We start from the raw sequence: 20,001 nt of genomic DNA, 5'->3' as shown, positions 1-20,001 counted from the left end.
GTATGACCGGTTTGGTCAGTTAACGTAACACCTTCTGCGTCGAATCTAGACCATACTGAGTTCATATTAAACAGCTGACCAATAAATGGCTGCTAATAAGTATAAACAAATAGATTAAATCATAAATATTAAATTACATCTTTCATATAATCCTATTTGCCCATCATTTCGTGTATATGATGTTATGGACGTCATTATAGACTATATCCTTGTATTGTCATTGTATTCTACATAACTAGTGTATATCATCTTATTTTCCGGAAATAAATAATGTCATGGTATCCAACATTACCAAAGTGTGTCATATTACCCAACACAAACAAAATACAACGTATGCCATATTATCCTACATAATTAAAGTATGTCATTGTATCCTATACAACTAATGTATACTATTTTATCCCCCCAAACTGAAATACAATGTATGTCATTGTATCCTCTTAACTACAACACTAAAGTATGTTATATTGACTTACATAGCTAAGTTATATCACCGTGTTTTTATATATACCAGTACCAATGCGTTTGCAATATCATATGACTAAGAATATTTTGTCCAGCATAGGTAGATGTTTATCGCCTTGTCCTAAATGCAGGTATATCCTCTAATCCTTCACAGTAATGCGTATATCACCGTACAAAGGCTTATCGTCTTTTCTGACGAAGGTAAATCGGGTTATATCCTGGACTGGTATATCATCTTATCCCGCATTGATACATTGCCTTTGTCTACACAAGTATACCGTGCTTTCCCACATAGGTACATCATACTTATTTTCCCACATAGGTACATCATACTATCCCACACAAGTATACCGTGCTTTCCCACATAGGTACATCATACTTTCTTTCCCACATAGGTACATCATACTTACTTTCCCACACAGGTACATCATACTATCCCACAAAAGTACATCGTGCTTTCCCACATAGGTACATCATACTTACTTTCCCACATAGGTACATCATACTTACTTTCCCACATAGGTACATCATACTATCCCACAAAAGTACACCGTGCTTTCCCACATAGGTACATCATACTTTCTTTCCCACATAGGTACATCATACTTACTTTCCCACATAGGTACATCATACTATCCCACAAAAGTACACCGTGCTTTCCCACATAGGTACATCATACTTTCTTTCCCACATAGGTACATCATACTTACTTTCCCACATAGGTACATCATACTATCCCACAAAAGTACACCGTGCTTTCCCACATAGGTACATCATACTTTCTTTCCCACATAGGTACAACATACTTACTTTCCCACATAGGCACATCATACTATCCCACAAAAGTACATCGTGCTTTCCCACATAGGTACATCATACTTTCCAACACAAGTATACCGTGCTTTCCCACATAGGTACATCATACTATCCCACACAAGTATACCGTGCTTTCCCACATAGGTACATCATACTATCCAACAAAAGTACATCGTGCTTTCTCACATAGGTACATCATACTTACTTTCCCACATAGGTACATCATACTATCCCACACAAGTATACCGTGCTTTCCCACATAGGCACATCATACTTACTTTCCCACATAGGTACATCATACTATCCCACAAAAGTACATCGTGCTTTCCCACATAGGTACATCATACTTACTTTCCCACATAGGTACATCATACTATCCCACAAAAGTACATCGTGCTTTCCCACATAGGTACATCATACTTACTTTCCCACATAGGTACATCATACTTTCCCACATAGGTACATCATACTTTCCCACATAGGTACATCATACTATCCCACATAGGTACATCATACTTTCCCACATAGGTACATCATACTTACTTTCCCACATAGGTACATCATACTTTCCCACATAGGTACATCATACTATCCCACATAGGTACATCATACTATCCCACATAGGTACATCATACTTTCCCACATAGGTACATCATACTTTCCCACATAGGTACACTATACTTCCCATATAAGTGCGTCACATTTTTTCCACACAGGTACATCAATCCAGTCACATCTTGACACGTGGTATACGCAAGGTGAAATACATTAGACTCATCCAAAACAGTGTTGACATAAATCTATATCCTATGTCATTTGAATTTGAAAGCAACACTGACCAGCAGGTAGATGCGCCGGAGCTGATGGCACGCTGCACGTAGCCCCTAATCTTAAAACGTCATCTCTCACCAACTCTACCCATACACATAGAGATAATTTCTCATTACTTGGACGTGAGCCTGATACGTGTGGTAAAAGATTCCTGATTACCACATAATTCTGGTGTATGTTTTTAAATGATGACAGTCTTTCTAAAACGTCTGTTTCATTAAACCCCATCTTGCTCAATTAAAATAGTCACAGGCAGGATACAAAATAATATGCCTTTGATGTTGCAAACATGCCAAACTGAATTTCTGAAGACCCTTCTGGTGAACGACGAATGACCCTTCTTTATCACAAGTTTGATAAAAATCACCTTTTCATGAAAGGTATCAGTTAACAGTTGAGGTTCATTTCAGTGACATTAATTGGTAAATGAGAATAAACCTAACAACTGACATTTCTCAATGATTCTTCTGTTCCATCCTCAAGGGAAAGTTAACCAAAGAAGCTTTATACATCTTCTTAGAAAGGCTTTAAATTAGCCTGTCATGTCTCTGTTATCAAGACCATTACCCGTCTGTATTTACACTTAAACGGTTACGTCTATTAACGTTAAAATGCAAACATCAACGTTTGTGCCAAATGCCAGATCATAAAAGAAGTCAATGTCCTTGGCTTTACCTTTCATTTGATTTTCGGATAAAATTTGCATACATATGAGACGTCCTATTCACTAGAGAAGCAAGCTTTGAAGATGTGCCTGTATCCTTGAACTTCCAGTAGACCGCAAATCACGAAAACCCTCTCATCATCTCCACCGGAAAGCTTGTTTACTTAAGATGTGGAGTTATTATGCTGACAACTGCGAACAGACATTGTTGGCAGCGATGCTTTTTTCTTTAGTTCATTTAATCTTTTAACAACTAGGTTTTTAACACTGGACGCATCTAATTGCTATGCATGATACGGACACCGGTGCCTTAAACGGATACAAATCATAATTATCAGTCGTTACGGTTTCCGGGACCTTGTAATCCAGAAGAACAAGAGCGAGATGAACAGAAAATATTCTGACATGATAACGTGCTGTTCTTGTTTCTCGACAGGTGGGTTTTTATTCGATTCATAAATTGAAAATAAGATAAACATGGAATTGGATGTGCTTTGGGCCCTACCTTAGAAACTATGTGCTGAACGATGTTGCAGAAAGAAGTTGTCTACCCATGTCTTCATACTCATCATACCAACTTCTAAAATGCCACCTAAAGAAGTTGAACGATCTTGCTGGGATGTGTAACATCAAACTGTGCTTCTTCAGAATGGAAAAAAACAATTGGGCCTGGATCTATATTAAGTTTCAGAAATAGTAGATAAAGATGCAAACGGGAAACGAAATGTTGAAAAACCTCTGCCAGGATGTGTGCCATTAGTATTTTCATTATTGGGCCTGGAACTACATTTAGCATACCGTTTCATTTTCAAACATGATCACCGACAAATAAATGAACACAACCGTACCTCAGAGGACGCATCACTCGATATACTTAGCGCACACTGATCATTATTGCACCTGCAATATATACATTTTCATTATTATTAAGCAGCTCACCCGTAAAGATTCGGGTTACAACTGTTCTACAGTACCCCAGTTTCAAGCATCGATGCTCATGATGTTAACCACATGGTTAGGGCCACCGCCATACAGCAGGGACAGTGCCGCTTTAATCAATTAACATTAGTAACGCGATGTTAATCTCCATTTTACCTCACCTGAATAGTTGCACCTGTCAAGGTTGTCGGATAGAATTCTCATTTCCAAACAGACCCTTGAATGTCCGGATTAGACCTGTAACCCATACTTGTCGTCAGAGGCGACTAACGCGATCGGGTGGATCAGGCTCGCTGACATGGTTGACGTATGTCATCGTATCCCAACTGCGGATGACAGTCGACATGAAACGAACTGGGGTGATGCTACTGAATATCCTACAATGTAGCATAATTGTATCTGTTTATAGATCTTGCCCAACGGAAGACTACTGGCGTTTAACGGTCTGAATTTTAACGTGAATGGGTTTCGATATTCAGAATGCATCCACTCAAACATCCGTGAGATCCGGAAACCAAATGTGCTGATGCTAGTTTTAAACTCTAACTGAGATATCCTTACTGCCCTTCGTCGACAGGTTTTTCATAACAGCATGTATTTCATTTCTATGACAGGCATGTTCTCGTCACGACATAGCTGCAATATTGCCGATGTGACGTTAAATAATATCACTCACTCATTCAATAGCTTCTAGCAGTTTGCACCTGTGGTACAATCATTATGAGAAAACGAGTCATTTTAATTTATCAATATATACACGTTCGTGTATGTATATATATATATATATATTTCTCAGAGTAGTTGACAACATTAAACACGATTCTTATGTGTGGCGAGCTACAAAAGTTCACATTTTTCTTAAAACGTGCACAACATCTTAACGTTTAATAGATGTCAGCGTTTTCATTGCCGGTAATAGAGAGTTACATTCGCGACCATAAAACGGTGTTCTAACACAGTAGACGCCCTTATAAAAACGTCTTTTGAGACTTTCGGAAACTGTATTGTGCGAAATAATTAGGTTTCGTCTATTTGTGTTGGTATATTTCGTCAGTTGATGCTGACACCAGAAAGCAAGCTCATGACGCATTATCCAAGACTGATCAATAATATTGTTTAATTTGACCAACGTTCACTTTACCTGTGATTAGATGTTCAACGTCTAGCATCACCTTTGATAGGAATAAAGTAATGAAGCCTCGCTGAGTTTGCAAATGCATCCTAATTCAATATTTGATGCTTTGCCAATATATTCAACAGAACAATTTCAGGAATGTGATTCCAAGGCAATTTGCATATAATAAAGCAAATCAGCCATCGAGCCAAAAAGTACGTCTCCTTCTATTTGAATAGAAAATGAACTAGCTATTTATTGTAATTTCATCATACTCAGGGAGTGAATATATGATAGATACCCTTTCTTGACCAATATTCCCGGATTCCATTCTGTTAGCGCAGTGGAAGGATGGATAAATGAATAGAGGTTGTTACTTTAGCACTGATATTGTTACTTCTGCGGGGAGATTTGAAAAGGCATAAGAAAGCCTCGAGCAAATACGATGTTAGTGCTGGTTGTAGGTATTGATCATTGCGTTTGTGTAGTCGTCTACAAGAGTGAATGTCCGGGAGTGGGGGCGAATTGCTTTCAACTTATCACATAAATCGAATTGTTTGGGATATTTAGAGACCCGTTAGTTGCAACAAAGAGGCAAATTTAATCACCGATGAATTACCGCAGCGATTTCATCAATTCGTTGATTCCTGTGAATAAAACGGTTCATACTGGCGATGGAAGTGGTTCGTGACGTCTGTTCTGCTTCTATTCAAACACCATTGGAGTATAGCTGTGTTTTCGACATAAATGTTTTATGAAGTAAGACGCATTTGGACACATTGAATATCTACTAAATTACTGAGTTGGGAATTCTTATTGAAATGATCACCTTTTCTGCCGCTTGGTTGTGCTTCACATAATTAATTGCTTTCCCGTATCCTTTGATATATCGTATGTGTTTAATGGCGTATTAGTTATTGCGTGTCGTTCTTTCATGGCTACAAATGTGCACGCATGAAGCTTTAAATATACACCAATAAACACAGCGATACAAATGCTGTTATTTTTCAAATCAGTTATATATATGAATATAATGCAAAAAGGTATCACCTTGTGGTTTTTCAGATAAATTAAAACGGGCGTTTATGACTGAAGCTGTTTTGTGTCATCGAATGGAGAGTTGCAAATGTAATCACACTTTCAGTGGGTGAGGTCTGCAAGGTCCCAGTAGATCCCACTAAGGTCAAGGTTTTATTCCCTAGGTGAATAAAACGTTTGGAAACTGTTTTATGGTTTGAATATTGAATCAAAGATAAGATAGATTAGGTGGATATGTGTAATTTGGTGTAGTTTACGCCGCATCGTGAGATGAATATGATGAATGAGTTCAAAACTTAAAAAGTAACACACATACGTAAAACTAGAGGAAGAAAAGGAGGGGACAATACCAAGGAGATTATCCCAAGGGGATAATACCAGGAGATTATCCCAAGAGGATAATACCACGGCCCAGATAATACCACGGATACTATCAAACACATTGTGGAAAGGTCAAATATGTCAGGGAAAGTAATATTGCACCTAACATGTTAATGTTGCCTTGCCTTTTGCTTAAATATTGAATTCCACGAGGGCGGTCTGTAAATTGGCGAGTCTGGACAAGACAATCCAATGATTATGAGCATAGCAACTGGGATATGATGACGTTTCATCATGGCCTGACCACCAAGCGTGGGTAGCTTAAAACAATTCGGAACCCGAACATTCACGGGTATGTAGCATCTCTAACACAATCACTCATGGCGACATACAATGCATTTGTTTGGTGCTATACCTGCCTGTATAATCCAAGGTGTGTCCGCTTAATAGTGTCTGCATACTGAGATATCTGATCGCAGCTAAATAAGGACGCCCGATAGAGACAGGATGCGACTCTGCATCGAAGACCCGAGATCACGGGTTCGACTCCCCACATGGGTACTAAAACGTTTAAAGCACACACACTTCCACACTCTTCTTTACGATGTGCAGTCAGCTACCAGAGTGTTAAAGACTCTTAGTAATGTCTTACTAAAACCGACGAATCACTTTATCTCCTGTTGTATTCTAGATTGTCGTTTCCGTGACAAGTTTATTAAAACAGTCTGTCATCCTGTGCAGCCACGAATTAGAAGCCTAACTTCCACCTACACATGAACAGAAACTTCAGGGCCAGTAATTTGATTGTCTCAAGAGCAAGGATACGTCCAATGAATTTGGATCGTCTCATCTCGGAAGATGCACTTGACATTCAACTCTGAGGAGGCAATAGTCCGGATTATTGTGTGTGTAAGACTGCTGTTCTTGAGAGGTAGAAACCAGGAAAGTAGTGACACGAAATGTTTAAGTAATTTGTGGAGTGACAGGGTGTGTGTGTGTTTCAACGACAGAATGACTGTGAGTGAATCAGGGAAGGTGTGTCATGATTGAGTGAGTGAATCAAGGGGAGGTGACATGACAGAGAGGGTGAATCAAGGGAAAGTGTGATATGACAGCTTGAGTGAATCAAGGCAAGATGTGAAATGACAGCGTGAGTGAGTCAAGGGAAGGTGTGACATGCCAGTGAGTGAATCAGTGGAAGGTGTGAATTGACAGCGTGAATGAATCAAGGCAAAGTGTGGAATGACAGAGTGAGTGAATCAGGGAAAGGTGTGACATGACAGTGTGAATCAAGGAAAGGTGTGACATGACAATGAATGAATTAAGGGAAGAAGTGATCTTACAGTGAGTGTATGAGGGGAAGATGTGACACAACAGAGTGAGTGTGTTTCGTCAAAGGCATGAGCAGAGAGCGTCATCATTATTGATTATTATCTAAATGATTCATACAGTAAAGTGGTGTCAATGCAACAGTACTGGAAATAACCCGTGCTCTGTTTGGGCTTACCTTCTCCTAATAACGTACAGATTTCGGTACTTTGGGGGATCCTAGATCCAAACCCAGACACCCAGAGTAAGGCACCTAATCGCCACCACACACATTCAGTAACCATTCAACCACAATAATGGAAGCCTGGAAACTGAGAGTTTCAATCATATGCTTTGTTTATCCCTCCGACAAGAGGAAATGAGCACGGCTCCCATACTGGAAGCAATAAATACACATGCATTTTGAAAAGTGTCAGATGTGACGCAAGGTATAATATTTTCACAGTACTAAAGGTTAAAGTATAGACATGCTTACACAAAATCATCTACGGTGCGATCAATCATAACCTTTATAACGTCCCAAGTTCCCAGATGGCATAAGTACACACGAAACTACAATCTACGCCCCACCTGAGCTCCAACTGAAAATACATTAAACAATTAGCGTCATATATCAGGATGAAAATGTCATACTCATCAACCAGTGATGTCATTACTTTCGTCAAGCTTCACATTCAAAGCAACGATTCTGACAGCAGGACGTTATGACTTGCAAATATACACACAAAGTTGATATACAGTCCAAAGTCTGTAATCACTGGCTCAATAATCTGACACGCAAAGTGAAATGATTCTGAAAAGGAGATAACTTGCACCCTCCATCACTACTACTTATCATGACCGCAAATAGTCCATACTCCATGCTGACTCTGAAAGTCTTCAATGACTTCATAGCAAAACACGGTATCTGGTTTGACAACTTTTTATCCAATCCGTACATCAGTCCACCTCGTATTACCACCTGTCAATATCCTGTAAGCAAAGAATAAAAAATGCTTCCTCCAGTATTATTTTCTAAAAACTTGCGTGCGTGGGTAAATATGAAGATTAGTCTCATGTGGGTGTTTCTGCCCGCGGCGTGCTTCAAATTAACCAAGCTTCAAAAGGCTAATATGGTGTTCCCGCAGCCATTTTGACAAGACGTCATTAAACGGCCAGTCGACATCAAACGAAGTGCGGTGATGATATTGAATATCTTACAATGTAGCATACGCACATCTGTTTATAGACCTTGGCCAGCGGAAGACTTTCGACAGCTACTGGCGTTTAACGATCTGAATTTTAACGTGAATGGGTTTCTATATTCAGAATTAATCCACTCGGACCTCCGTGAGATCAGGAAACCAAATGTGCTGATATGCAGTTTGTTATGAGAAAAACATGTTGCGTAGTAGGTATGACAACAGCCGTGAAGTTCTGGGTTCAAACTGATCTCCAGTAATGCATGCTTGTCGTAAGAGGCAACCAACGGGGTCGGGTGGTCAGGCGCGCTGACTTGGTTGACACATGTCAACATATCCCAAACATGGCAGAATATATAGGAACTGTGTAGACTACCGCCATAGGGCTGGAATATTGCTGAGAACGGAGTTGGAAAACAAACAAACAAACGTACCTGTGACGACCGGGATTAGAATGAATCTATGCAATGGTTATTGCATGTCACTGTATCCAAAGTGAGCGAATTGATGCTTATGATATCAATCACTGGATTCTCTGGTCCAGATTCTTGACCAGTTCGAATACTGCTGGGATAGCATTTTAAGATAAAATAGATACACTTTATGATAACCTGTATTGATAAGCTGTAGAAATATACTAGTACACCATTCTACAACAATAAGACGTGGTCCGTCCCATAAAGCTAGTTTAGCTTTTAGACAAAACAAAACAAAATTTGTAAACCCCATATGGCGCTGTACATTAATCGGCTGAACGTTTATGTTGGGTTTCAATGTGGGTACCGAACACCATATCAAACTCAACTGGTGACGTAATTACTTATCTGATTGTGAAGGTCTTCAGCAACCCATACCCGTGGTTAGAGTGCGACTAACAGGATCGGGTGGCTCGCTGATCTGTTTGACAATTGTCGCCATATCCGAACTGCGTAGGTCGTTGCTCATGACGTTAATCACTGGATTGCCCGCCTCCATATAGCTGGAATATTGCTAAGTGTGGCGTTATACACCAAACGAGAATAATATTCAGGATCAAGCATCAACCAACTCCAAAATATGCCTAGCGTTCAGGAGTTAGCTCCCCTTATTGTCTTACTTGCTGCGCGATATCTCCATGCCCAATTGTAATACGTCTTTGCAGATATTACATGTATACATAACATACCTAGCGAATGTCATAAACAATTGTTGAGATGTTGTCCTGTACCCTCTGTGGTTTCTCACAAATATATCTGCCTTCATTCTAGATAGAAGAAATTCCAGAAGGTGAAGATCATAGTGGTGATTTACAGATTTTACGTGCGCTGTCGGTGGATGAGTATCTTCACATATTTCAAATAAGTGGGTTGGACCAGTGGGTTGCCCATTTTTGGGGAAATGCTTCCCATGCGATAGTCAGAAAAAATTAATACAGTACCTACCAGCGTATCACCAATATAGCGGACAAGTTGATTTGAGGAAAATTATCGATCTGCGTGCACATACGTAGAGGTTACACATCGTTCACAACCTCTGACTTCATGACTTCAGGTTTGTGTTCGGACGATCGTGAACAGGAAGTAGTACTTTGAGGAACGTTTTTGTTAGCGTTCTGTTTGTTTCAGCTGGAAAACCAGCTCCTGTTTGTGTCTGTGATATATGTGAATGTGAATATGTTATGTATTGGAAAACTGGAATTTGTCTTCAGCAACCCATCATTGTCGTAAAACGTGACCAACAGGATCGTGTGGTCAGGCTCGCTGATTTGGTTGTCACATGTCATCGTATCCCAGCTGCATAGGTCGGTGGACATGCTATCAGTAACAGCATTGTCAGGTCCAAACCTGATTATTTACAGGCAGCTGCCATGTAACTAGAATATTGCCTTAAGTATTAGGCAGCATCGCAGTTGTCGGTGTTTGAGATTGTATGCATCGTTATTGATGTCACCCTGTGTATCGGTGATACTGATCAAAGAAAAAAGCGATAATATATACATAGTTTCATTTTTGAATTTACTCTGTGTTAGTACGGAACATTCCAATTCTACAGGACAGGAAATGATGGCTTCTCAATAAATACTTGATGATGTGGAACGGAAAGAGATGATTCACCATTGTGGACAGTTGTGTGTTTGAAAACAGTCAACTTTACCTTTTCCACCTTTAAAACCGCTTCCCTCCTCACTCCCCCCACCCCCACTCCCCTCCCCCCTCAAACATGATATGGCTCAATTAAGCATCACTTTAGCCATGGCAATGGGTGGAAGCATCGATAAGCAATAAATATCATGATTGAATAAATACATTAATACTTTGAAACATTACACAACACTCACATAATTACCAACTCCGGTTCTCTATCTGAAATGCTGTTATTATGAACGATCAGACCAGCATTCACTGGCTAAGGAAACCACATTCAGTCCATCGGCTTCATATGCATTCACAAGCGTGCATCATTTAGCAGAAATTGAACTTAAATATAATACTGGGAAACATGGAAATTACTTGTATCGCTTCAAGAGATGGCAAGATGGACAGCAACAAATGAGCAATTTTAACATTACTGTATAGAGTAAATTACTAATAAAAATTATCTACACGCAGGGTATTTCTCTCTTCGTTTGTTGGCAGTAGTCCTTTGGTAAGCCCTCGATTGAAAAACAATGTGATAAAAACTTTGTTCCCAGCATATTTTGAAGTAATGTGGACATTATTACACCATGAACAAGTCACACAGCTGGAGTATTTGATCACACAACTAAATGCACTGAGCAGATAGCAACAAGAAAGAAAACCACGATTTGTCTTTTCGTCAGCGAAATGATCCAGCTGCCCATCATGTAGAGTAGTCTCCCTTGGACTGGTCACGGGGTTTACTTGCCGACAGCGACGCATACAAATACACTGCTAGAAATGTATGCACGAATGTGCACGTCATAAATATATTACCAGATCACATCATGTTTATGTATTTTGGCATTTGCTGACAATTTTACTTCCAGTATTCCATTAAAGTGTTTTCTGTTTTCTTAGTCCCATGTAACATAAATATATATGCAGATAAAGTTTTGATGCTAACTCCATTCTTCCACCAGTAAAGGCCTCAAACGAAGGTTACAAGAAATGGCTTCTGGTTGCAATGCGGGGCCAGTTGAAGTATATCTCTTTCTTATTAAAACTTGTCGTCGCCAATTTGTGTTTTATAAAATACCGTTTGCCAGTTATACCGCATACATAACTCACCAAATAGCCCTTTAACAGTCGAATAGGAATCTTTCTTTACCATGCCTTATGCCACTGTGTGAACCAAATATGGCAATATTCATTCAAACACCGTCGTTCTTCGAAGTATTCTGGTAGATCCCTTCAACGTCGACATAATGGTGTATGGCTGAAGCATACTGCCATGTTATAAATACACAACGTTTCGGGATTCCTATCTCCTTTCTGATTATCCTTGTTCCAGATCATGGGTCTGTGAAAACATTCTGAGCTCATGGACTTTGAAGACTCCGACATCCACGGCCCATACCACTTCCCCAGCATTAAACTGACACCCATGATATGAATAGACCTGATTTTTTCACAAGGTGGGCGAAGTCAGTCACACTCAGCTGTCTCTCTCTTCGTGTTCTGTCGGGGTTCGTTCTGTGGACGTTGAAACATCTGGATCACGGGTTCCTGGGCTTTGTAGTCGCATGGCAGGAAAACCAGAATTGTAGAGAGACTGACATCCATTCAGAGACCCCAAAGCTGGTCCTCTCGGAAACTCTTTCCATGACAAAGGGCTAAGTTCGTTGCTGATTCCATGACCGTGAGGTTCAAGACGTCTGCCAGCATCACTATCCGTCGTCACCGGTGATGTTGGAGCATCCAGGCGCACTGTCGTCGTGGGGTTGGTGTATAACTGCGGACTCCCTTCGTCCGAACAATCCACAGCTCTCTGACAAAGGTCCTGTGGACACTGTTCGCAAGGCCACGCCATTGCTCTGGGCTGAGCCCTAACCCTCTCTTCACAGCCTGTGTTACCCAATCTCTCACAACTTCTCACCTCAAGTTCCACCATAGCTGAATCAATACAACCATAATTCACTGTTACCCTAAATTCTACATCCATCAGTTTGATACTGCTTCTGTCCAGGAGGTCTGCCTCCATCCCGGGTTTCAGGGTCATCGGTTTCTTCTGGCAGAGCTCCAAGATGACAGATTTATTCTTTGTACAGTTCTTCAAGAAGAATCTCACGCCTTCGTCGCCCCCAGGTTTTGTTGTAATGGTTGCATATGTTCGAGACATACGTTCGTCGTTTAGAAGTACGTCCGATCCCTTCCCTCGACCTAGGATGAAGTCCTCGCCCACTGACTTCTCTATTGTTCGTGAAGGAAAATGGGAGCTGATCTGTGGACGGAGGTCACGCTTGTACTCAAGGATGATCTTGTGTGCTGCCTCTTCAGTGGTCTTGTTGTAGAAAGACTCGTGTGTTCCTTCTGTTCCCGCTGTGGATGCATCTTGGTCCACAAGGGCCGCCATGTCTGCTTAACAGCTTCTGGAAAAGGGAGTGAATGAATAGAGCTGTGACAATATAACGTAGTATCGATAATCGTGATACTTTATCGAATGATAAATATATCGATACTTTTTTCGTATCGTGTTACGTGCCGTTGACCTCAAAATTGTTAATTGTCACTAAATATTGACAGTTATGTCAAAATTTACACTGTTACTTGTAATCAAAATATACGTTTCTGAAAAAAATAACTGAAGATAGCATATCGCGATGTGTATCGAATCGTATTGTATCGTTCCAAGATGTCATGATACGCATCGTATCGTGAATGTTCTGTACCGTCACACCTCTATGAATGAGTTTGGTTTAATGCTGCTTTTTTGCTTGTTTGCTTTGTTTTTGTTGTTTGTCGTTGTTTGGGAGAATGCATTTAGTTTTACGCCACACTCAGCAATATTCCAGCTATATGTAAATAATTGAGTCTAGACCAGCCACTCCACTGTTCAACATTACGAGTATCGATCGACGCAATTGGGAGAGTATGAAAAGTGTCAACCAATTTATTGAACCTGACCACGCGATCCTGCCATTTCCTTCTCCGACAATTAGACTGCTCTGAACAGGACCCGTGAAGGTCCCGGGGTAGAATAGGCCTTCAGCAACCCATGCTTGCTATAAAAGGTGACTTTGCTTGTCGTAAGAGGCAACTAACGGGATCGGGTGGTCAGACTAGCTGACTTGGTTGACACATGTCATCGGTTCCCAATTGTGCAGAGCAGATCGATGCTCATGTTGTCACTGGACTGTCTGGTCCAGACTCGACTATTTACAGACCGTCGCCACATAGCTGGAGTATTGCTGAGTGCGGCGTAAGACTACACTCACTCACTCACTCACTCTGAACAGTGCGGAACGTATGGCTTGGTAGAAATGCCGAAGGCAAGTGTCAGACGTACACCACATCAACTCGCAATCGTAAGTGTCAGGCACACAACTCTTCATAGATATTGGCGTCTGGGCCATCCGTGTTTCTTTCAAACAGGAAGTATAATTTCTAGCAAATAAAAGATTAAACATTTGTTGACTGCCGATATATCATGTTCCGAAAGACACCAGTCAGATTACATTTATCCTCTCTCCGCCAAAGGTCACGGAGTAAAAAGTAACGAGTAAAAACTAGTGTTAAAATCACATTTAATCAGCATTACATACAAGGACTATGTCATTTGATTGCGAAAGTACTGTAACGGATGACTTCACAGTTGTCTGATTGTAGCTCCAGTTGATTCCGGGTATGATAAAACGGGAGAATCTTTAGTAACAAACATAATCATCCCAAGCTAAAGTGGAAAATTCCAAGTGGGGATATCCTGCTGCGTATCCTGACCCAAATTCTGGCGCTCGTACTCAGCATGTTCAGTTCAATCATCTAACAGGCCAGAACTGAATTTTACCTTTGCTTGCATTTCCTGCCCAAACCAAAACAAGTGCGAAGATCCGGGTTTAGAATGAGAAAGTAGGATGTCGAGGATATGTGTAACGTGATATGTCCACGTTGCGCAAATACTGGGAATTTCTATGGCGATAACCTCAGCGTTACCGAGCAGTTATGTCGCTGAGCAGCGATATCTTACATATCGCGGTCTGCTGGACAATACACCCATCTATGACGTCAGTGAATTATCAGGTATTATATTCAGAGGCGTGCTTCCGAAATTAATGAGCATCGGTGTCGGGTTTCATCCGTGGGCTCTGTTTCTACAGCACGTGTCATGCGTTACTTGTTTGTTTTTTTCAATTCTGAATGTGACAGTAATGAATAATGAATCACTGCTTCCCCTTGACGATACGTGTTTCGATGAGAGACTATTGCACGACAAGACGTAACATTCAGCGTTTGTCGTCCCGTAGACAGGCCACTTAGACTCCGTGACTGAAACTATCGCCTGAGTGTGAGGGATACCACACCGATACAGCTCACGTCAGCAAGTGTAATAAAAGTGCACTGTCATTCTAATGAGGAAGCGTTATATCTGAGTGGCAAACATCATTGTTGTTTTTTAGTTCATCTGTTTAGTGCTCAGTTGTGGTTATATAGAATCATTAGGATTTTAGGTATTAGGATTTTAGTGCAGGTAGTAGTAGTTTTGTTATTATAACTTAAGCAATGTAAGTGGTAGGCAGAAATGTATGTGCAGCTAGTAATTAGGTCAGTTAGTTGTATCTGTACATGTTTACTTTTGTATAGTTATTGAGGTCATTTGTATCTTAAGGGAGGAATATAGATTTTTTTAAAAGAAACACACAAACTATTCATATGTTGTGGTTACTTTGGTATGTGACATCAACTGTGTATTAGTCGGGTTCATTGAAGACTGATTTGAAATCCGAAGCACAAACTGCAGGACGTTTCAAAGCACGCAGACATTCCCAATATCAGATTGAGTGATGCTCCAGTATAACACATCGCCATGGCTGGCGTGATTGAGTTAACATTTAAAGTCATTTTGGCAATGTTTCAGCCATATCGTGACTAAAAAAATAATTATAAATATCTACTACAATTCTGTCAACGAAGGGTAGTAAAACAACTAGAATATCACCGATATAGGTGTAATACTAGCAATTGAATCTACAACGCTGTAACCATAGTGAACAACACAATATAAAAACAGGATATAGATCGCCAAGAACTGAAGGTAGATCACCGTATTAGGGACTATGGGAACTTACAGTACCTTTGCTACCTGCATGGACCCTAGCTTGATTTACACCATCCCATGTATAAAATAATTAGCCAACTTAAAAAAAACCAATAAACAAATATACTAAGTTTTTTAATCTAGCAATTTATAATAATTTAGCTTTGAAAATCTGGGGACTTATGTACCCTCTCAGGAGAATACCATGACTGAGAGCTTCCAGAATAAGCATCACACACACGACACACACACACACACACACACACACACACACACACACACACACACACACACACACACACACACACACACACACACACACACACACACACACACACACACACACACACACACACAGAGTAAATCGAACCTGGACCTTCGGCTTGACACATGAACACTTTAACCAACAGACTAACCCACAGCTGTCAACGTGGCCACGTTTTATGCCGTAAGATTGTCATAATTATGTTTAGGAAACAGGAATAGGGGACCTTCAAAACGATTTCCTGTTTGGTGAGTAAATGAGTATATGGTTTTACGTGGCAATATTGCAGCTATATCACGACGGAGGACACTAGAAATTAACTTCACACATAGTACCCATTCCGGGAATCGAACCGGGTCTTCGGCGTGACGAGTCAACGCATTAACCAGTAGGTCCATCCAAAGTTATAAACTTTACTCACCTTGATATGCAGATAGTTTCTCAAACGTCGAATGCAAGCATGTATGGCAACTTCGACATCGGTGGAGAACTGAAATTAGGGGTTTCCCCAAACGGTTTATTAATAGCAACTGATGCATTTGGTCTGTTAATCAATACTGTCAGACATTCCATCATGTACCTTTCACTCACTACATTCTATGACGTTACAATGCATCAAACTCGTGACACTTTGGGTGAGAAGTCAGCATACAACGGCATATTCCCCGATACAAGACAAAACATGTTCACGAAGCTTAGGCGTTTACAACCTGTTTCTTTCATAGGTATATGGTTACAGCTTGCTGTATCCCGCCTGTTCTGCGAACAATGATAGCCGGCGGGAAGTAGAGCATGATGCCCAGTAGAGGCAACGTGCTCCACTCGACTCGACACTACATGTCCTATGAAATAACCTGTTGCTTCTGCAAGCTGCATCCGCTAGTTATGTGAGGCGTTTGTTATGACCGAGTCAAATGTTGTGACTGCGGTATGTGAAGGGTGCAAGTAACTATATTATTTCCTGTACCATCACAAACATTCACACTGATCCCCACTGATCCCCGAAGCTGGTATCTTCCGGACTGGATACCACAGGTCCTCTAGACTTGTATCATATGTCCTCCAGACTGGGTATCACATGTCCTCCAGACTAGGTATCACATGTCCACCGGTATGGGTTTTACATGTTCTCCAGTCTGGGTAACACATGTCCTCCAGAGTTTTTGTCATCTTCCTCTAGACATGGTTTCATATGTCCTGAAGACTGGGTATCATCTTCCTCTAGACTGGGTATCACATGTCCTCTAGATAGGGTATGATCTTCCTCTAGACTGGGTATCACATGTCCTCTAGACTGGGTATCATCTTCCTCTAGACTGGGTATCACATATCCTCCAGGCTGGGTATCACATGTCCTGAAGACTGGATATCATCTTCCTCTAGACTGACTATCATCTTCCTCTAGACTGGGTATCACATGTCCTCTAGACTAAGTATCACATGTCCATCGGTATGGGTTTCACATGTCCTCTTGCCTGGGTATCAGATGTCCTCCTGTCTGGTATCACATGTCTTCCAGAATGGTATCACATGTCATCTAGACTAGATATCATCTTCCTCCAGGCTAGGTATCACAGATTCTCCTGTCTGGGCATCTCATTTTCTCCTGTCTGGGTGTCACATGTGTTTCAGAATGGGTATCATCTGTTTTCCAGACTGGGTATCACCTGTCCCCAAAGCTGGGTATCACCTGTCCTCCAGTGTAGGTGTCACACGTCAAGGCTGGATATCACATGCCCTTCACCTGTCCTCAAGGCTGGGTATGACATATGGATATCACCTGTCCTCCATACTAGGTTTCTCATGTACTCCAGACTGGATACCACTTGACCTCCAGAATGAGTATCATCTTTCTCTGGGCTGGGTATCACATGTCCTCCACCTGTCCTCAAGGCTGGGTATCACATATGTCCTCAAGGTTGGATATCACCTGTTCTCCAGTTTGGATATCACATGTTCACCAGACTGGGTATCACATGTTCTCCAGACTGGGTATCACATATCCTCCAGACTGGGTATCACTTGTTCTCCACACTGGGTATCACATGACTTCCGCGGGGAAGGGGAGGGGGGCTAGTTTTTGGTAGGTCGGTTGGGTCTAATTTGTCTTTTTGTCATGTTAGCATGTCCACGAGCTTCATGGAAAATGAATCCAGGAAGTGTCCTCCCCGGAGCGGGGGAGTCACCAATTTACCTGGTGCGGGACGGCTTGTTTGTTGTAAACCCGGGCCAAGCAGCTAATAGAGGGCCAGGGATCAAGGAGTGGCGACTGCCTTTCCAATAAATCTGATCACGTGAATATCCAGCGTTATACTTGGATTTGTAGTATTTATGGGGCGGGGTTCATTACATCCGTAGAATTATGTTTGGCAAGCAACTATAATGAAGGGAATTATTAGCTATTTCATCAGTTACAGTGAAACATCATCATCGACTGGATTCTACTGGATTCTATCGCCTACAACAACACACTTTGATGCGCACAGTTGCGTCCCTTGGGTTCAACAGAAACCTATGAACGGTGGTTCGACTTTCATTTCGCACACATGCTACCACTGGAGCCAGGGATAGAGCTTAATATGTCATAGTTCACTACCAAACAGACATAACAGGAGGACGAAGAAGTCCTTCACTGCCACTGATACAGTAGAAGCTTCGGGATTAGGGCTGTTGCTCAACAAGGGGTCAGACGTCGCCACAGTCCTGAATCGTAGCTGACTGCTGTGTAGTTATCAGGTAATGTAATGACGTAACGGGTATATTTGAACTGTTCACCTTTGTGTATGTGAATAACAGTATAAGGGTATCGTATGTAAGTAATTCGATGTAATAAATGATACCTAAATAAGGAATAAGCATTGGAAACGCACAACAACATACTGAGGTTCGACACAACGATGTTGTAATGACTGATGATTACACCGATGATTACAGTTATGTTGATGTAGCATACAGTACTTGCTAGTCAAGTAAAACTGCATGTATAGAATTCCACGTCACGTGTAATTGACTTATTTGTCTACTTTCTTATTTTGACAGCTTTGATCTATTTTGTATGAAATTATAATTTTAGCTTTTTTAAGGCTCATGTATTTCAGCAGTTGTCTAAATCATTAATTTGCCTTTGTAGACTAATCATTGACTCGGAGAAAATTAAGTTGAAACACGAAAATAGAAAGGGGCTTAGGACAGAACCATGCTCAAGGATCATAATATATTGTTGCATGCATTGTTGAATGGCGACCACCCTTTTAAAGGGAGTCTTCTGCTAAGGGTGTGTCAGTCAACGCATTCATGCTGGTGTTATTGTGTATAATGAACTACTTTAATGACCTTTATGTGTGTTGTTACCATTGGTGAATTCGTAACCATTGCCTGACATACGTACGGTGCAACCATGACAACAACAGTCCTGTGCAAACATAAGTTGACCTGGTGGAACAGTAAAGGCTGAGCTGTCCATCTAATTCGGTGTTATGAATGCTATGTTTGAAAATAGAATATATAAACCCATTTTTCATTGTTTCGATGTGTGCCAGGAAGTACTGATCTCAAATGTTTTCATACCACAGCCTTGTCTTACATTGCCGAGATTTTATTGTATTCAATGAGTCATTATTTCAGTACCGGTGTGATATAAATCCTTACGTGATTGTAAATAATGTTGATGGCCCTTGGGAGGGTTTGCCCCTCATACAGATATGCCAACCCACACAATAAATTTCGAACTGTAGATAGAAAGGATTTTTCAGTTTGTTTGGTCCAGCATTCAGTGTATTAGGAAACAGTCAGTGATTGAGTTTAGTTTTAAGCCGCGTTTAGCAGTATTCCAGCAATATCACGGTTT

At 40.9% G+C, this 20,001-nt stretch overlaps 1 protein-coding gene across 1 annotated transcript; it reads right to left on the bottom strand.

The window, feature by feature from the left end:
• Positions 1-10,967: 10,967 nt before the first annotated feature.
• Positions 10,968-16,652, bottom strand: LOC137258522 (uncharacterized). Its single transcript, XM_067796225.1, has 2 exons — positions 16,576-16,652; positions 10,968-13,226 (listed from the first exon to the last, which is right to left on the bottom strand). Exon 2 carries the CDS (start codon positions 13,208-13,210, stop codon positions 12,293-12,295), a length of 918 nt encoding a protein of 305 aa, XP_067652326.1. The 5' UTR covers positions 13,211-13,226; positions 16,576-16,652; the 3' UTR covers positions 10,968-12,292.
• Positions 16,653-20,001: the final 3,349 nt, after the last annotated feature.

Source organism: Haliotis asinina, chromosome 12 (assembly GCF_037392515.1).
Source record: "Haliotis asinina isolate JCU_RB_2024 chromosome 12, JCU_Hal_asi_v2, whole genome shotgun sequence".
NCBI classification, from domain to species: domain Eukaryota; kingdom Metazoa; phylum Mollusca; class Gastropoda; order Lepetellida; family Haliotidae; genus Haliotis; species Haliotis asinina.
Note: the sequence above shows the minus strand (reverse complement) of the source record. Positions and strands in the feature narration are given on the sequence as shown.

Excerpts from the sequence above, each read along its gene's own strand:
- LOC137258522 (XM_067796225.1), bottom strand. The coding sequence starts at position 13,210 with ATGGCGGCCCTTGTGGACCAAGATGCATCCACAGCGGGAACAGAAGGA.